General features: G+C 41.7%; 1 protein-coding gene across 4 annotated transcripts in view; it reads right to left on the bottom strand.

The window, feature by feature from the left end:
* Positions 1-410: 410 nt before the first annotated feature.
* RAPGEF6 (Rap guanine nucleotide exchange factor 6) overlaps positions 411-18,038 on the bottom strand; it is a 138,498-nt gene continuing 120,870 nt past the window's right edge. For all 4 annotated transcript variants that reach the window (XM_075510124.1, XM_075510120.1, XM_075510122.1 and 1 more), the window contains 5 exons: positions 17,132-17,245; positions 12,470-12,695; positions 9,921-10,432; positions 6,219-6,530; positions 411-4,588 (listed from right to left, as the gene is read on the bottom strand). In XM_075510124.1, the coding sequence (XP_075366239.1) occupies positions 4,563-4,588; positions 6,219-6,530; positions 9,921-10,432; positions 12,470-12,695; positions 17,132-17,245 (1,190 nt within the window). In that variant the 3' untranslated portion in view covers positions 411-4,562. The remainder of the gene's footprint in view (positions 4,589-6,218; positions 6,531-9,920; positions 10,433-12,469; positions 12,696-17,131; positions 17,246-18,038) is intronic.

The following is an 18,038-nucleotide window of genomic DNA, read 5'->3' as shown; positions in this document are numbered from 1 at the left end:
CGCTCCCAAGGCGGTTTTGGACAGGGAGCCAGGAGCACGTTGCAGCCCCTGCTCCGCTCCCACCGTGCCCACCACCTCCTCCCTGCGCGGCTGGGGCGCGTGCGGGAGATGCTCTTCCAACCCCCATGGTGCGAGCTGGGGTGCGGAGAGACAAAGCCAAAACCCGAGGGGCCATCGCTCACTGCGAGGACAGTAAAAAAAACAACAAAACAAAACAAAACAAAAACCAAAAAAACACTCTGCGGCTGCTCCTCGGCGAGCCCGGGCCGAGCAACGCTCCCGCCAGGCTCTCCTCGGCTCCGCACCAACTCGGCTCTCATCCTCCGCCAGCTGCCAGGAAAGATCTGCTGAAAACAATTAATATATGTAGATTGTTTATTGATTCCAACATATTAATAGATTGGATAATAAACAGTACTTTTAAACATTCTCTTAACCAAAAATATAACAAATATTTACAATCACTCAGTAAAAATACAAAAAGCATACAGAGGCACTGTCTTTCTAAAAGACATAAGTGTAAGAGGTATCAAAAAATAGGAGACAAACATTGCTTGTTACAGAATACTTTACAATCACTGACTTGTGCAGTACAATTGCTATTGGAATATCATTACATCTGTGCAGTTTTGCCAATATGCTCACATATTTAGAATTTAATTAATACCAAGCTAAACTGCATTCCAGGTATATCAAAAATAAAGATAAAACAATAAAAAGCACAACAGAAGCAAAAGCTGGGTTGGGAATTCCAGGTAGTTTACCCTCTATACAAGCGTTCTAAAATATAATGTGTAAAGCTTTTCTAAAGAGAGAGTATCCCTTTTTTCTTGTTTTTGCAAAGGCAGTGGTAAGTTTATCCTTTAAAAAAATTCTAATTCTCATGTTTTATAAAAACTTAAGTGACAGGTTCGTATTTCCACTGTTGCCTACGACGAAATGACTTGGGAGATGACGGACGAGAGGGTTTGCAACAGCACCGATGCCACGCAGGCTCCTTGGGCGAGCGGTGCCGCTGACCCCAGGGTTCAGCCCCCGGGGAACGGGGACACCCTCCGCTCCGGCGGGTGCAGGCAGGGTGCAGGCAGCCCTCGGTGCAGCGTGCACCCCATCCCGAGCAACGGGCTCTGGCCATCTCCCAGCGAAGCATCGCTCACCTCCTGGGGGTGAAACTCCTCCTGGGAGCAAAGGCAAAGCAAACGAGCCAGGAAAGCAACGCGTTGCCCCTTGTCAGCAAACAGCCACCCGTTCCTGCACGTGCACACTGCAAAAACGTCTACTGCAAATATCCGCAGACATTGCCTTTCCATTTTTCTGTGTGTATTTTGGAGATGAAACCAGTACTCAGAGGCTCAGTGATCTCATTCTCCCCTTTCTGCAACCTGAGAGGCCAATTAAAGTTTACAAAACCGCACTGCTTTTTCGGGAATTACTTGGAAGTTTAAGATTTTATAAAGCGTAATGAAATACTGTATGGTTAAATCACAAATAGCTGAAACAGATCTTTCACCCGCAAGTCAAGAGCAAGCAAACAGCAGAAAGCGAGCAAACCAAGGTTCGGCAGTGGAAGAACATGATGTGAGGCATTTTAACTGTTTGTCAAAATCAGACCCCGAGTCAAGAGGAACCCGGTGGAGGTACCAAGTCAGGAATCTCTGATCCAGAAGACATCACTTCAATAAAGCAGTGTACAACAGGTACTAACCACCATCTTACTTCCAGGTGAATTACTGAAAAAAGGGATAATGTCTCTTCAAATCCATACCAGACACACTACATTTGGCTATCGGCCCCGATCAATGTGATCGGTTGATTTAAAAACAAACAAACAAAAATCCCAGCAAGGACCAGCAGAGGCAAGCCACACTGTGCGAGGCAGGAGAAGCAGGAGTAGGAGCTCGTTTGTCCATAGTTTATGCATGATTTATTTACACCAGCTGTATTGGATATTAGGAAAATACGATTAGCAAGACTTTCACTCACTTTAAAAACTTTTCAGTGCCCTGAAAAGCCCTGCAGAATAGACGGATGCTGTTGATGTGCAAACACCACGTTCCAATGGGTGATTTGATTTATTCAGCTGCTCTTTCTGGCTGCCAGAGGAGACCCCAACCCCGCTCCCCGGGGGAGCTTTACTGTCTCCTCAAAGACAGCACTATTGGGTTTTTGGGGGAGAAGGAAGTCACTTGAGTAACAACCCCTCATCCCTTATACTTTTGTTTAACAGGCTGAAATAAACTACAGCTCAACACCCGAGGTCACGGGAACCGTATGATTTAATTTACCTGGCACAACACAGATGATTTTCTGACGAAACACAAAGCCTGTTGCGCACTCCACGTAGAAGTTAACAAGCAACTACAGCTGTCGGTGGGATTGCTAGGACTTGGGCTTATATCCCACAAAAATATCAATTTAACAGTTATATTATCAACATTACATGTGCTGAAAATAATCGCTCTGCCCTGCATTGCTTTGACACTGACGTTAATCTTTATTCATTAAGGCCTGTGCAGGTTCACTATATTCATTAAGGCCTCAAAAAAGCAAAATGCATTTATTATGATATACCTCAACTGATTTTTAATATATTTTTTCAACCATTTGCTCCTCAGATTACTTGTGCCAAAAATTCATACAGCCAACCAATTAGTTATGAATTAGGCGTCCCTTCCGCAGCATCGCTGTTCATTTATGTCTTTCGAATTCCAATCAATACGGGTAAGTTCCAGCCACACGGTAATATTGAACCTGGCACGGCTACGAATGCGGACACAGGCTGGGTCATACACATTCACCCGGTAGCATCAGTCCCAAGCTGCTATGGGGAAAGCACATCAAAGGCTTTGGGTTGTTTTTGGTACTTGTGTCATTTTCAGAAAATGTTGCATTCACCTTGCACCCCCTGCACACATACAGGAAAAAAAAAAAACCAAACAAACCAAAAAACCTTAAAGCTCTTCACAACTATGGATATAGAAATCATTTTTGAGGCACTGTAAAAATGACAAACATCATTCTAGCTTAGGCTGTAAACATCACAACAAAGATTTACAATTAAATGTTTAAATACATATTCACACATTCATGTCCAATTTTAACACTAGAATGGGGCATCATGTGCTAGAAGAAAGAAAGAAAGAAACGGCAGGTATTTCCAGTTTTACCCCTCTGCGCTCTGGCTGGCTAAGCAAAAGCAAACAAGCAATTTATTTGACCATAGTCGGGCTAGAGGATCACGTGTTAATACTGGCTGGCTGTAAGTCAAAACTGTCATTGACATCAACACCACCAGGATTTTTACCTAGGATTTAAAACAAAATGTTTTGAGATCATCTGTATTTTCCAGATGAACACAAAAGGGGTTTTTAACCCATCATAAAATGCAGACTCTTACATAAGCATTATGTCATTTAATATTCAGTTTCACAAATTTTACTGTGAAATGAAGGTGATCAGTAATTTTTTTTTTTTTTTAAAAGATAACCTTTGCACCTAAATCCTGTGCAACTCTGGTAAAAGGCCAGAACGTGTGGGATGATCTTAAAACCCACAACACACGGTTTAGTTTTGGGTTCTAGCAACACGCTTTGCATGCTGAACTCTGCAGGGCAAAACCTGGTTAAAGCTCTTTTGGGAAAGCTTCAAACTCCCCTAACAGCTCCCTGTGAGCTACGGCTTCCACATTTCAAACCATTACTTAATAGGGGAGGAGAGCACCAACTATTGCCTTAGTTGGCTGGTAGCTAAAAAATTTCCAAAAATACTTCAAGGGTGGAGGGTTTTCGCCGTGTCCGCGTAGGAGGGGAGCGGCAGACGGCAGGGCTGCCTGCCCGACGCACACCACTCTGCAGGGCTTTGTGCTCTATGTTTAATCTAAAACCACTCTAAAATCCACGTATTTCTGCAACTGACAATGTCCCATTTCTAGTCTTCTGCTTTTATTTTGAGAGCACAACAGTTTGTGTAGCGAATTTACTATCACATTGACTAAACATTTATATTAGCCAACCAGAGCACTCCCAACACAAATAAAGGAAATTCCCATCAAAAAAATCTTAAATTAATAAATTATTTTCCGATACTTCAGCAATGTCCTTCGCTTTTGCTGACATTTGGATATATTTTTTTTAAAGTTCATAAAATAACACTCTTAGACTTATAACGGTCATGTAGAAAATAACGACCATGGAAAACTACCAAAGGATTATACGGTATCATACAGAAGAACGCTTCCAAGTTTCAAGTGGTGGTGACAACTGGTCCTCCCAAATGCACGAAGCCTGGTCCATCTCCAGATACCAATATCGGCATCCAGGTAGTCAGTACGCTCCTTGAAAACGGTTTTCTATTTCACCGGCAGAAATAGCTTTCTTAGGCGGTGGTAGATTGAAGTATAGTAGAGAGACGTGATCCAACCCGTTCCATCTCGTCCGTGACAGAGGCAAACACACCGTTTGAGGTTAGTAGCAGCAAGTTGTTAGCATTCGCTAACAGAATCATGTGGTCCTTCTCCCCACATCCCTTCTGTTGTGAAGTGGTTTACATAAATAGCCCAATGGTTAGACTGCTGATACTTGTTCATCTTCTGCAAAACAAAACAAAACAAAGGAAAACAAGAGTAAATTATTCCATCAATCCCCTGCCTTGGACCAGAAGGTACAGAACAGCACCCAGTTATTTGATTACAGTGGTTCTGTGAAGAGTTCACTACTTCATCGTCATGTTTTCACTGTCTTAATGATTGACCACAACATATTTAGTATCACCCTTTAACAAATCCTCAGTCTGAGGTATTATATCATACAATAAAGATGTATTGCAAAACAGAAAATCCCAGATCCTCCAAAAATTATTAGCATGCAGCTCCCCATATCCCAAAAGCTACTGATTTGGGAGAAAAGCCAGTAAATTACTTTCCAACATGCAGTGAGCATTGTAGCCCAAATAAAATTAACCAGGCACTTTAAAAATTGTAAAATAGGTGTATCTAAAAGTGTATGGTTAAATTTAGTTTAGAAAAATTCAGATTAAAATGTTTGAAGCAATTACTTCCTTATTTTTTACATCAAAAACTTTTAATATCACAACTGAATTAATGCTGGGCAACTTCACGTTTTACCTTAAGTTTGAACTGCAGTACTAATATATATGTTAAATACTGTTTACATATTTTAAAGGGCCAAGATAAGATCATTTTGCATCAGAAATTGTTTTAATCTAAATCCACGCACATTTTAAGCCAGACTGAAATTGAAGGAAACGACCACAACATTCTAATTAAAAAAATGAGTTCACTAGCAAAGGGTAGAGAGAGATCACATCAGTGCATAGGTATTGAAAGCAAATCAGCAGATAAACAGTTAAGTAGAAATTCCCCAAACTTGAAGCTAGTTTTGACACAATACAAGAGCAGCCTTTTTCAGAAAAATCTCTTGCATTTTGGTCACCCGAAACATGCCGTGCTTGGCAGTATTGGCTGTTGCTTCAAACAAGATCACGAAGAATTTTACTGGAAGAGACACTGTCAGGCCAAGCTTGGCTGAGAAGTCAGGTTTTATTAAATGCATTTTTCAGAAGAACAGAAATTCACTGTTATTTTGTTCAATATTTTTAAACCCAATCTCCAGAAATCTCTGTTGAGGAATAAAGAAGCTTAATGCTAGCACATGAGAATACAAATGTGAAACGAGTTAAGAGTTGTACAACCCAATACTCGCTTTTGGTCATCATCCTGACGCCAGCCTAAAACAGCGGGACATCAGTTAATCAACCCAGAGGGGCTGGAGTTTTTCTGCATGTAATTCACAGCCTGACAGTGTCCCTTAAAGTCATCATCACCATTGAGAGGGGACAGATTTTAAAGAAAAAAAAAATAGCATCTACATGCTCTTCAGTGTCTCAGTTGTGCTTTGGGAGATCTCATATGTATATTTATATACATATTTATTTATATATAATTTAAAGTCTGTTTGGTATCAACATGCTTTTTCTAAAGGGAAGGCATTCTTTTTTTTTTTTAAGTGTATATACATGCATACGTATACACATGTGTATACAGCCATACAGCCATATTGGTATATTTAGAGATTAATCAAGTTTTAATCTCCAAGAATGACCAAGAGAAAGCCCAGAACATCGTTGTGAAGTAAACACTGCACAGACCAGATTCACACAGCAGTTCACTTAACATCTACCGAGTCAGGTGTTGCACATACCATCCTCTTCACTATCTGCGTCAGTCATATCTGCTAGTTTGGGGTTGGACGGCTGCCGACTATGCCACTGAGGCATCTTCGATGAAATACAGGCCACCGGTTCACTACCGAGAGAAGCTGATGAAAGTCTAGACAGGTCACTGTGCAGCATCTTTGACCTCTGCACTGCCACACTATAGTCTGGAGGTTTTAGGTGTGGGTGGTGGGGCGATCCTTCCTTTATGTCCGCTAAAGAAATCCCCATATATCCCGGAGGGGTGGGCGGTGGCTCCCTATACCTATCGTCCTTCTTAGGTGAGGTGACACAGTACACTGGCACAAGAAATAAGCAATGGAAATGTTAAAGAAGAAAACAAAGGAAACAAAACGTTAAAAAATCATGAAATGTTACAATGGCAAAACAGAAACTGATAACAAAATGCAAATGCAGAAACACTGGTTATAACGACAGCAGCAGATATTTATGCTTTCATTTATGTTTTCTAGTTATTTTAAGAAGTCGGAGTAGCAGCAGAACCCGTGAACTCATTAGGCAAGATGCCAATTGAGCAGAAACAGGACTATAACCTTCTCTACATTCAGCTTGCAATTGCAGCGCTCATTATACTCCCTACTCCTGCGGCACCGCTCCACCGCGGGATGCTCAGGAGCTCGCTCTACGGTACGGATGGAGAGCCAGCACGGCAATGCTGCCGGCTGAGTCTGCTGCCACTCTCTGTTACAGGCTGGGAAATGGAAACAAAAGAAATTAAGGCAACTAGCCCAAAGTTACTTTACACGGCGTGCCAGAAACCGATAGCAAGAACTGTTGGTTGACTTCAACAACATCCACTTCATCACCCATCAGTGGCTTAACAGAAATTCATTATAATAAAATATCACTGTATTGATTCATGTGTAATAAGACATTAAACCATCCAATCAGCTATGCTATAGGAAGAAAAAAACCCTACTATCACATAAAACTGCTCCTATGAGGCAAACTGCACATAGAGTCTGCATTCATTATTTTGCATTTTCTAAGAGTAAACAGTGGCTTATCATGTCCATAGGTTCCTTCCCCGTTCATCGGCAGTTCGGGTCACGCAGGCTCTCAAACCAAAGCTTAACTTTTCTTAAGTTCCCTCCCCTCCCACCCACCCCCAGGTCTGGGGCTCATGTGCATGTTAAATTGGGCTTTTTCCATGTACATGTTGCAACAGGAGAGTTTCAAAGCTAGGGTAATTTTTAAAATCTATTAATTGAGTGAATTTGCATTCTTCTTGTGGATACATTTTAAACAGTGCATGTTCATTAGTTTTATTTATTCCAGCAACTGTAATATTTTCTTATCTTACAAGAATGTAAAAGGGTGAAAATAAAGGAGTATTTCTTATTGTGTTGTGGACTTGTGAGATTCTGGGTGTTGGTATCAGGAACAAGAGCTGGTTCATACTTGGGCTTATAGGAAAATAAAGAAAAATGAATTCACATGGTCTGGGTTTTAGCAAGATACACGTGGGTACAGGCAGAGATTTATACTGCTGATTTATAGGAATCATTTTTGTTTAACTAGCATTTACGTGGGCCCCTATGAGAAAGCAGGGAAGCAAAGGCGGCTTTCTTCTCCCTGAAGGGATGGGGAAGGGCTCGGTCCTCCGAGCAAAGCCCTCACCTTCGGTCTTCGTTTGCTTTGCAGGACGACTGACAAGGGTGGGTATATTATCCTTTAAAGGAGAAAGCTTCAGGCTTCCTAGAGCTAATATCTAGCCTACTGTAATAGCAAAAGTCGGAATAATGTGCCCGTTTGTAAAGTTCCAATTCATAATATTTTACAAATTCTATCAAAATAAAACATTCTAAGAGCATTTAATGTCCACAGCATTAAGTGTCCATAATTTCTGTCACCCACCCACAGTCTCAGGAGGTTACAAAACCCTCACAAAGAATCCTTCTTCCTAAGAAGCTGATTACTCAAATATTCACGTTGTAAAGAAAATGAGGTGAAACTCCACACAGTGGTTAAGGGAAACATAACTAAAAGGCAGCAATATAAATTTTGGTGTCTATTATAGGTAAAAGTAATGGAAAAGCTTTTCCCTTTGGATGTACAGCAATGGCACATCACCATTCCACACCTTCTCTGCTGGTAAAGCAAAGGTTGCAGCGAGAAACATTCGATGTCGCAGAGGGTAGAGATACGCCTGAAGTTATGAAGCCATCACATTTATGGATTCTGCCAAGAGCACATTCTGCCATTAGTATGCGGGTAGTGCCTTTGCAGCTCCATTTTAAAGATTTCAGGCAAGAAAGCTTGTGCCAATCCTTTTGGAGGACTATTCAACACCAGCACTCATTAAGCAAACGAACTGAAGATTCTTGTTTTGTTTACAACATTCTGAGCTCATGCAGTCATTACAGACTCTGGCAACAAGCTGTTTGTAGAGAATAAGCAAGCGGTGAAACGAAGTGGAAAATATCTTCAGCATACTGTATGATGGTGAATAGTTAACAGATTTGCATTTGCAAACCAGAAATTATATCCACCTATATCAGATCTTTGCTTAAGTAGACATATGCATGCTCTACTGAAGCACGCTGCTGAGTGCTTCTCACCAGTGTGCTGTGACTGCACAAAGGAGGCTAGCTATATGGTGCAGTATGTAAACAGAATTAAAAAGAAGGGGAAGAGCTGCGAGCAAAGATAGCAGGTACTGAACAGCTAACACGCCATCTCCTAAAACAGCTCAGAGACTCATGAGCAGCTTTGAAAGGCCACAAGGGCAGAGCACATGCATGGGAGTGAGCTGCGAGCAAGTTCTCTGCAAGGCTGCACCATGCTGCCTTTCTTCTACAAAGCCAAGGAGGAGGAACACCATCCCAAGACCTCCACCCTACGTGCGATGTTTATTCAGGCAATTACCTTTGATAACATAAACGCCTCTAGCAATCTAGTCAGTAATTAAATTGCATTTCAGCTGCACCCCTGACTTACCGTCTAGAAAGCTTTGCACTCCATGTTTTATCTTGTTCCTAACCCAGATCCTTTAGTTTTGGCTGCTAAACTCACTAGGACAGGGAAAGAACATCTTGCTTGGTAGAACTATGCATCTTTGAAAAGACATTTTGTAAGTTTTTCTCCTTTCATATGTAGCCAAACTGCAGTTGTATAACCAAAGAAATGGCAGCTTAACACAGCAAAGATAGGAAGGGAATCTGCTCTGCCCTTGAGCTTCCAGAGACCAAAGCCCTGTGGATTAAAGGTGCTCCAGCTCCAGAGAGGTGGGAGAGCTCTGTACCACTCAGCAGTCATGCTCTTCCCTCTCAGGTTCATGGAAAGTCTGTATTATATGGACTTCAAGAAGCCATGCTTGTTGCTCCTTGGCAGAGAAAAATCTCCAGTGATGAGTGTTTCCAAAATCATCCAAAAAAATAAAAGGTCATACTACCGAGAGGAACTGCCTGACATTTTCATGAAGACAGTTCTCCTGCAGACCCATACAGTGATTGGGAAGTGTGCTGGTTTATTATTTCAATTTTCCTAATGCAGAAGAAGGTGGCTTGAAAACACACTGTCTGTGTCATGTTCTGATTAAAACCACATGTAAAGCTGAATTTAACATGCCAACCAGCCCCCAGACCTACTGATGTCATTTCTTAACAACTTAATATCAAAATGAAAAACAGATGTAGAAGCTTCCATAAGCTGTTGCCTTGTCTTACCTATCAGGCCTTTTTCTGTACTCGAAGTAACAGTTTTGTAAGTTGTATCAGCGCCTGGTTTAGAGTCCAAAACCTCCGTCTGCTCTGCTGTAGAGTTTTCCAGCCCCCTCCGCTTAATTGTCCCATAGTTTGTTTCGTAGGTGTCTGACAGCGAGCTGGAGGAGGCCCAGCTCTGCCGAGACTGATCGAGCTCCGTGCTGGCTTTCGACTGCCTGTTGGTTTTGGAAAAGGCTTCAGAATATAAATAAGCCTCCTCAGAGTAACAGTTTGTGGGATCGACTTCAGCTATAGGTCCATCCAGCTGGGTGTGACGGTAAGAATTGAGGAGATCCCAGCTCTTCTGGTTTGGGATATTCTGGAAGTTGTCATGAGAACTACTTGAGCATGAAGTCCAGCTTCCCCGGCCGCTATCTGCTGCCTCTACCGTTATATGTTCATGGGAGATCTCCTCGCTGCTCATGGAGGACGTGAAAGCCATCCCTCTGATGAGAGCAGGCCTAGTGATTGACCAGCTACATTTGAAAACAAGAGAAAGCAGAAAAAAAATTCTCATAAGCTTTTAAAATAAGAGTGACATACTCAGAGACAACTATCTGGTTTTAAAGGCAACTAATCTCTGGTTTTAAAACAGGTACACAGCAAGGTCAAGGCACACGGGAGCACTGATAAGAGACACCGTTATTCCCGACTCATTACTGCACACCACAGCGGGGCAGTTATTCCCAAGGGAATAACGAGTCTGCAACAGGCATTTACAGGCTTGACCCCAGATCCATAAAAATCTGGTCCACAGAAGCTTTCCTCTATCAACCACAGCAAGACAGTGCCTGACAGAAAGCAGAGGACTAATTACCTCTTAGTTTCAGGCTACCACCACCTTTTTCTTCGCATTTATAAACTAAAACCAAAATAAATATTTAGAATAAAAACCAACCCCTTCAGTAGCAGCAACATAAAATTGTTTAGACAGAGTGGAGGTAGTTGTAATTCAAGAACATTTGGAAATATTGGGCATAAATAACATTTGTGGAAATGATCTGGAGTGACAGATTCTGAAACCCAAGCACAAAATTTCTTGTTTAAAGAAATGGCTGCTAAAAGCTCTAATCGCTGTCAATACATAATTAAGGAGGAAAAAAAAAATAAAGCCAGGTTTGCATGAATTTAGAATATATGAAGTTACAATTGCTAGACATTATTCAAGTCTCTTAACTATTTCTGGTTATGTTAACAAATGCATGGACAGCACAACATTAAAATTCAACACCATCCCTCAGCAGTTTACTGACACGTTGTGAAATCGAGGAACATTTCTTAGATATGTGCAAACAACTTTTTTTCCCTTGCTTTTCTATTTTGTAAGTCCTAACATAAAAACTGCTTTCTTCCCTCCAAAACCCACTGAAACTAAGGCATAAAGGAACAACCATAAACCATGAACAACCTGCTTTTAATTTGCAAAGAGAATAGCAAGTTTAGCCAGCAGCAGCATCGTCATTGCAATTCACTGTACTTCAGCCACCACTGACGGTGGCTTTTCATAGCCAGTACCAGAGGTATCCCACAGTAACCTGGTCCGACAGGGCATTTCGCTCAGTACACTGAGACTCTTCCAACTAAACATGTTCTCAGCACTAAACTTGTTCTCAGCACATAACTAAACATGTTATGCCTTTTAGAAAAGGGAATTATTTTGGTTTATGAAGCACACCTTTAAATTCCCATTTTAGCACAATGAAATCAACTGAATCACTGATTTTTAAGAGCTGCATCACTTTAGCAAAGCATACACTAAAAAGCTTTTTTTACAGGGGAGAGAACACCACAGAATTAAAATCAATTATAGAGAAACAACATATATCTCTTTATAGAGTTCAATCATTAAAAAAATTATATTGCTTTAGAGAGTAGCTGTAAAGATTACAAATGTAAGGAGCATCTCTCTCACATTGACTTGAACCCACATCATCTGAGGACAGAAGATGCTATCCCAAGAAGATTCCCACATTTAAATCTTATGAATCAAGGCTTAACATCTAGTAAGACAAAACCAAAAACTTCCAGTTCAAAGTGTCATCTCAGGACAAGTTCTCATTGTGCTAAAGTAACAAGACCTCTTCTGCAGAAACTCTCAGGAAGACAGTGGCAGAAAGCTTCCAGTCTGCCTAAGCAACAAATGATAAAATAGAAATCCTTAAAAATCATGTTAGAGTATGTTAAGTGACTGGCACTTCTGACTCAGAGAGAATTGCTAATATCCTGTTCTTGTTCTGCTGTCTCTCACGACTGCACTGATTTAAGTATCATCCTAGCTTTTAACACATTTGCAGCCTCCTGCAAGAGATGTCCATCTGAACCCCACCGATTGGAACAAGCTGTTGTCTGCTCAAGTAATACTCTAAGTTCCTTGGGAAAAGAGCAGCCAGTGCTCCAGCGTTTAGCCAGAGTTTAATAACCACAGTAGAGTTCATAACTGTGGCCGGACCAAAGCTTCCTTACCCCTTCTGACACCAGGACACCAAGCCCAACCAAAACCAGTGGCGTCTTACCCTGGGCAGGGCTGGCCATAATCAGCCAGCGGCTGAGCATGCTCTTTTCTCTCTGCCCCCCCCGAATCCACCACAATGAGAGACTGGGACAAACTCCTCTCGTCCTGCAGCGCTGCCGACATCGAGTCCACTGAGCAGTTGCTCACGATGCTGGACCGGGATGAAATCTCACTGTGACTGGAGTCTGAGAAGTTATCAGATTTAGTGGAAGGTATGAGGGCATAGCCTAAAGGAGAGGAGAAGAGAACGTCTTGGTCAAAGAGCAATTCGAGTTTACTAGGTACAACAACGAAGTATTGACACACACATTTCAGCAAGGTTATTTAAAAGAAAAAACAATCAAACCCTGTTTGCATACAGTCGGTCCACTGAAGTTTTTAGGGTACTAAAGCTTTTAGCATCTATCAGCATCTAGCACTGTAATTTATTAGCGCAAGCCTGGTGACACCGATAACCTACCTGCAACTCCACTACTCTCCAAACCAGAAGGTTAAACCTACATAAACAGGATCAACAGTTGCAGCATGAATAGTGGGTGGATAGATCAGGTCTTTCCGATTCTGCAAGCGCTGAGTCCTCTGGTACAAATGCAGTGTATTTCCCACTATCCCTCTGCCCTACTGTCGTGTGAGACTCAAAAAAGATTTTGGCAATGGATGAGGAGATGCTGACTAAGGTAAAAGCCAGCTATTAGCACTCAGGGATTAGCCATATGGTCCACTTCAGTTTTATTATCTGTTCCAAAATTAACAGAGAAGGAAGCAAAAGCAGGAAATACAACTTTGGCAGGAGCTGGACCAGACACCGGCCGGCGTTGCTCCCACAGAAGGAAAACAGCTGAAGACCTCACCAGATTCAGAGCAAAATATATAATGCGTTTTTTCTGCTTGGCTTACCCTTACCCTCAAATAACTCTTTTCAAACACAGATAATATATATAGCCCCATATATCCAACACCTCCTCTTCCTAGTACCTGGAGTGAACATAAAAGAGACTACAATATTGGGAACTTCCATGGGCTCTGGCTACATATATCCTGTGGACACTTCTGCTGGTACAGCTGAAGTGATTCCAGATGGGACACCTGTCCTCAGACTGCATCCAAAAAAGCCCTTAGTATGGACAACCTGCCTAAATCATTTATTTTTATGACCTTAGAAATTCAGGGGAAGAACTGAAATGAACTGAACTCAGCAAAGTGCATCTGGGGTGGTCTGAGGGAAACCACACTCTGAGGTCCTTCAGGTTTAGTGATTGGTCTCCTTCCACACAGGGCAACCTAAAAGTTGAACCATGTATCTAAGAGCATTGTCTGAACACTTCTTGAACCCTGACAGGCCTGAGGCCATGACCACTTCCCTGGGGAGCTTGTTCCAGTGCTTGACCAGCCTCTCAGTGAAGAACTTTTTCCCTAACATCCAATCTGAACTTCCAGCTTTAAGCCATTCCCAGGTGTCCCATCACTGCACACCAGAGAGAAGAGATCAGCACTTCCCTCTCCGCTCCTCCTCGTGAGGAAGTTGTAGACAGCAATGAAGGCATCCTTCAGTCTCCTCTGCTCTAAGCTGAACAGACTAAGTGACCTTAGCCGCTCCTCCTAAGTCATGTCCTCTAGTCCCTTCACCATCTTTGTTGCCCTCCTTTGGACACATTCCAGTATTTTTATATCCTTCTTCTATTGCGGAGCCCAAAACTGCACACAGCACTCAAGGCAAGGGCACATCAGTGCTGAACATAGCGTGACAATCTCTTCTTTCAACCCGTTTGCTACACTGTGCTTAATGTACCCCAGGATACGGGTAGCTCTTTTGGCCATCAGAGCACATTGTTGATCCACACTGAGCTTCCCATCCACCCAAACCCCCAGATGCCTTTCTGCAGGGCTGCACTCCAGCCTCTTGCCCCCCCGTCTACACGTACGTCCAGAATTACACTGTCCCAGGTGCAGAATCCAGCATTTGTTCTTGTTATATTTCACAGAGTTGGTGACTGCTCAGCACTCTCATCTATCAAGATCTCTCTGTAAGGCCTCTCTACCCTGGAAGGAATCAACGACTCCTCCTAATTTAGCATTGTCGGCAAACTTACTTGTGTGCACTCAACTCCCTGTGTCCAGGTCATCGATAAAAACATTGAAGAGCACTGGCCCTAAAATTGAGTCCTGGGGACCACCACTAGTGACTGGCCGCCAGCCAGATGGTACCCCATCTACTACAGCTCCTTGGGACCGACCCTTCAAGCCAACTGTTCGCCCATAGTATTGTGTACATGTTGGACGTTTTGTCCAGAAGGATACTGTGAGAGACAGTATCAAAAGCTTTGCTAAAATCCCAAACATCCACATCTGCTGCCTACCCGCCCCGAAGGCAAAGGGAAATCTTGTCTTGAAAGGATATTAAGTTAGTAAGGCATGACGTTCCCCTCATGACCCCTATGTTGGCTTTGACTCATGACCACATTGTCTTTCAAGCGTTCTTCAGTAACTCCCAGAATAATCTTCTCCATCATTTTACCTGGCACTGAAGTGAGACCAACAGGCTTGTAATTACCAGGGTTGTCTTTCCTGCCTTCCTTGAAAATTGGAATAACATTTGCTAGCTTCCAATTGATTGGGACCTTCTCCAGAATCCAAGATCATTGATAAATAACCGAGAGAAGTCTCGCATTAATATCAGCTGACTCTTTGAGTACCCTGGGATGAATCCCATCAGGCCCCATAGACTTATGTGCCTTCAGGCAACAAAATCAGGACATGTCTGTTAAATTGGTTTGGTCTTTAAAAAACAAAAACAAAAACAAACCAAAAACCCAAAACCAAACCCAAAAACCAAAAAAAAACCCAACAAACCATGCACCACAAAACCAAAACATTTTGCCTCCAATAACTCTCTGGCCCACAGCTGTGGGTTGTTCCCCTTTATCTGAGATCTGAGGGCAAAAGGTCTTGGATTAATGACTGTGGTGTTTTGGTTTTTTTAAATTTAAATATTTTTTTTCTTTACGTTCCCAGTGGGTTTCTTTATAGAAATCCATTGCATGTCAGGAAATATATCCTTGCCTTCACTAAGAGAAAACAGTCTGTGATATGCCTTACATTAGGTGCATAAAATTACAAAATTAGAACCTTTATTTGAAAATACTGGATCACCAACTGCTTCACATATAGGTAAATGAGCATCTGTAAATTAATCAAAACATGGTCTTTCTTTACAGGAGACCATACTAATACACTGCTGACACAGTCCTCAGATAAGCATTTTTCCCCAAACTCCTGCCAATCACTCGATTTCTCACTTCATTTCTACCTACATGTGCCTTTGAGCTGGACTGCCATATATTTACATCAATTAGGTGAAAATGTGAAATGACCAGGCAGTGTAAAAGCCATGCCAGTGATACACACAACTTGATACAGAAGACTAATGCCATTAGTCCATAAAAAATACAGAGGTCATATAATATGGCATCTGGAGCCACCGGTATACATGCCAGTGAGCATACAGCTCATAACTTGATTTCACAGTTTAAGCTTGATTATTGCTGTAAGATTTTAAGAGCAAATATGAGCACTAAGTATCAATATTATCAAACTAAAGAACTAAACCTTATGAATGAAAAAAAGTGTATTTAAGACCAGCATTTTTAAGATTAAATTTCAGTTTCCTTTCCTTTGACAATAATTAATACCTCATATTCTTTTCTTTGTCTGATGGACTCCTTAAAATTAACACAACACTGTAAATTAACACTGTACTGCGTTAAGAGATGTTCTCACAGCGCGTCTTAATTTTAAGATGCTCTTCTTCAAGAACTTTAAAGATCTGGAGAACAAAAGGACTCCTCTTCATTAAAGAGATTAACACTGTCTGAAACCTGAGTCATTAAATAACAGCACATGTACATAAAGGGACTAAATGCAACTCTTCGCTGGGCTGAAAAGGTTAGCAGAAGAAGATGTGACCAATGCAAATATACACCAACGCTGGAAGTGAGCATTCAATTTACATCATATGAGGGACTACCTAGAGTCTAATTAAGAGCATATTGCAGAACTTACTGTTTCATTGGCATTTGCGAAACACTAAGTAACAGAACTGCCACTGTACCTGTTCCTTGATTTTCTAAACTTCACACTATTGTCTTCACTGCACTGTAAGGGTGATTAGCTATAAATAACTGACACAAATATCTGGAAGGGAAGCACATTAAACAGCTTAAACATGTAAATGAATAACGCTAAAATAACTTAGATAGAACTCAGTATATCTGACACAAAGTGGTCATCACAGTCTTTCTTCTAAAAATACATCATATAGTCTTCCTTCTCCTTCTAGACTTCATGCATAGGCAGTAAGATGTCCACAGATTGCTGTTGCTATAGATACTTGCTGTACTCAGAGCATCACTGTCTTTCTCCTTTAGGTTTTCACTCCCTTCTGAGGCTTCAATGTGCTCTGCTTCCCTTTTTGCAGTAAAAGCTGTTCTTTCCCTGGAGAAGCTTCTTTCCCTAAGTCTTCTAAAGCAGGGTCCCTTCGTTTTCCTGTGCTCATGCTCAGCTTCTGCCTTTTCACTCTCATCCTCCCTTCCTCCCTTTTCACTTAGGTCAGAACTGTCTCTTGCTTTGCAAATCATCCAAATTTTCTTTTGTAAATAAGCCCCACCTATTCCGTAGCTGCGTTGTCCACTGTTCTTGTTGCTGGTTTCACTGGCGAGTGATGAGGAAGAGCCAGAGAGATTCATCTGACTGCAGTTATCCGACCTTGGGATGTTACCAACTACAATAAAGTACACACAGGCAGATCTTGGTAAGTGACAAGATAAATAACAGCAAAAATAACGTCCTGATTTTAAAACATTTTTTCTTCAATCCTATTTGCGTATCACCTGGGTATAGCTCAAAAGAAAATGAAATCTAAGATCAAGTGGAATGTGTTCATGCCTAAAATTACGTCTTTCAGCTGTCCGTGAAGCATCTAATTTTAGTTCAATGAGCCGTTAGCACTACACATACAACAGGGTATGGATCACCTCAATCAAATTAGATCAGTGCTAAAAATATGCTGAAAGCAAGTTTAATGAAATAAACCCAAAGAAACAAAATATTATTTTCAAAGAAGCAGATGAAAGTTAACAAAAATAACATGTTTATAAGCGATGCTCAAAAATCTCAGTGGAGCTAGGTTTGGCAACCCAAGTAATTAAGCTTCTCGCACATATGCTGTGTTTAAGTAAAATCAGTGGCATTCTCCTAAAGGAAACAGTATCTTGTGAAGGCAGAAGTGGACGGACCAGCATGATCTCCCACTGAAACGGGTGAGAAGATGCAGTAAGTCACCGTGCCATGCCATGCTAATCCAGTGGCTCTGGGCTGTCAGTGAGTCAAAAGCAGCACAGAAAGGAGGGAGAAATGCCTTACACTGTTCAACACTGACCACACTGGCTGACTAAAGCGGTGTTAAGAGATTTCAAATGAATTCCCATCCAAGGTTGACTAATGATGAAGTGATGCAGGTCTTTTAAGAGGAAGACATCAAAAACAAAGGGATTCTCAGGGCATCATGATAGACA

The sequence above is a fragment of the Mycteria americana genome, chromosome 8 (genome assembly GCF_035582795.1).
Source record: "Mycteria americana isolate JAX WOST 10 ecotype Jacksonville Zoo and Gardens chromosome 8, USCA_MyAme_1.0, whole genome shotgun sequence".
NCBI classification, from domain to species: Eukaryota; Metazoa; Chordata; class Aves; order Ciconiiformes; family Ciconiidae; genus Mycteria; species Mycteria americana.
Note: the sequence above shows the minus strand (reverse complement) of the source record. Positions and strands in the feature narration are given on the sequence as shown.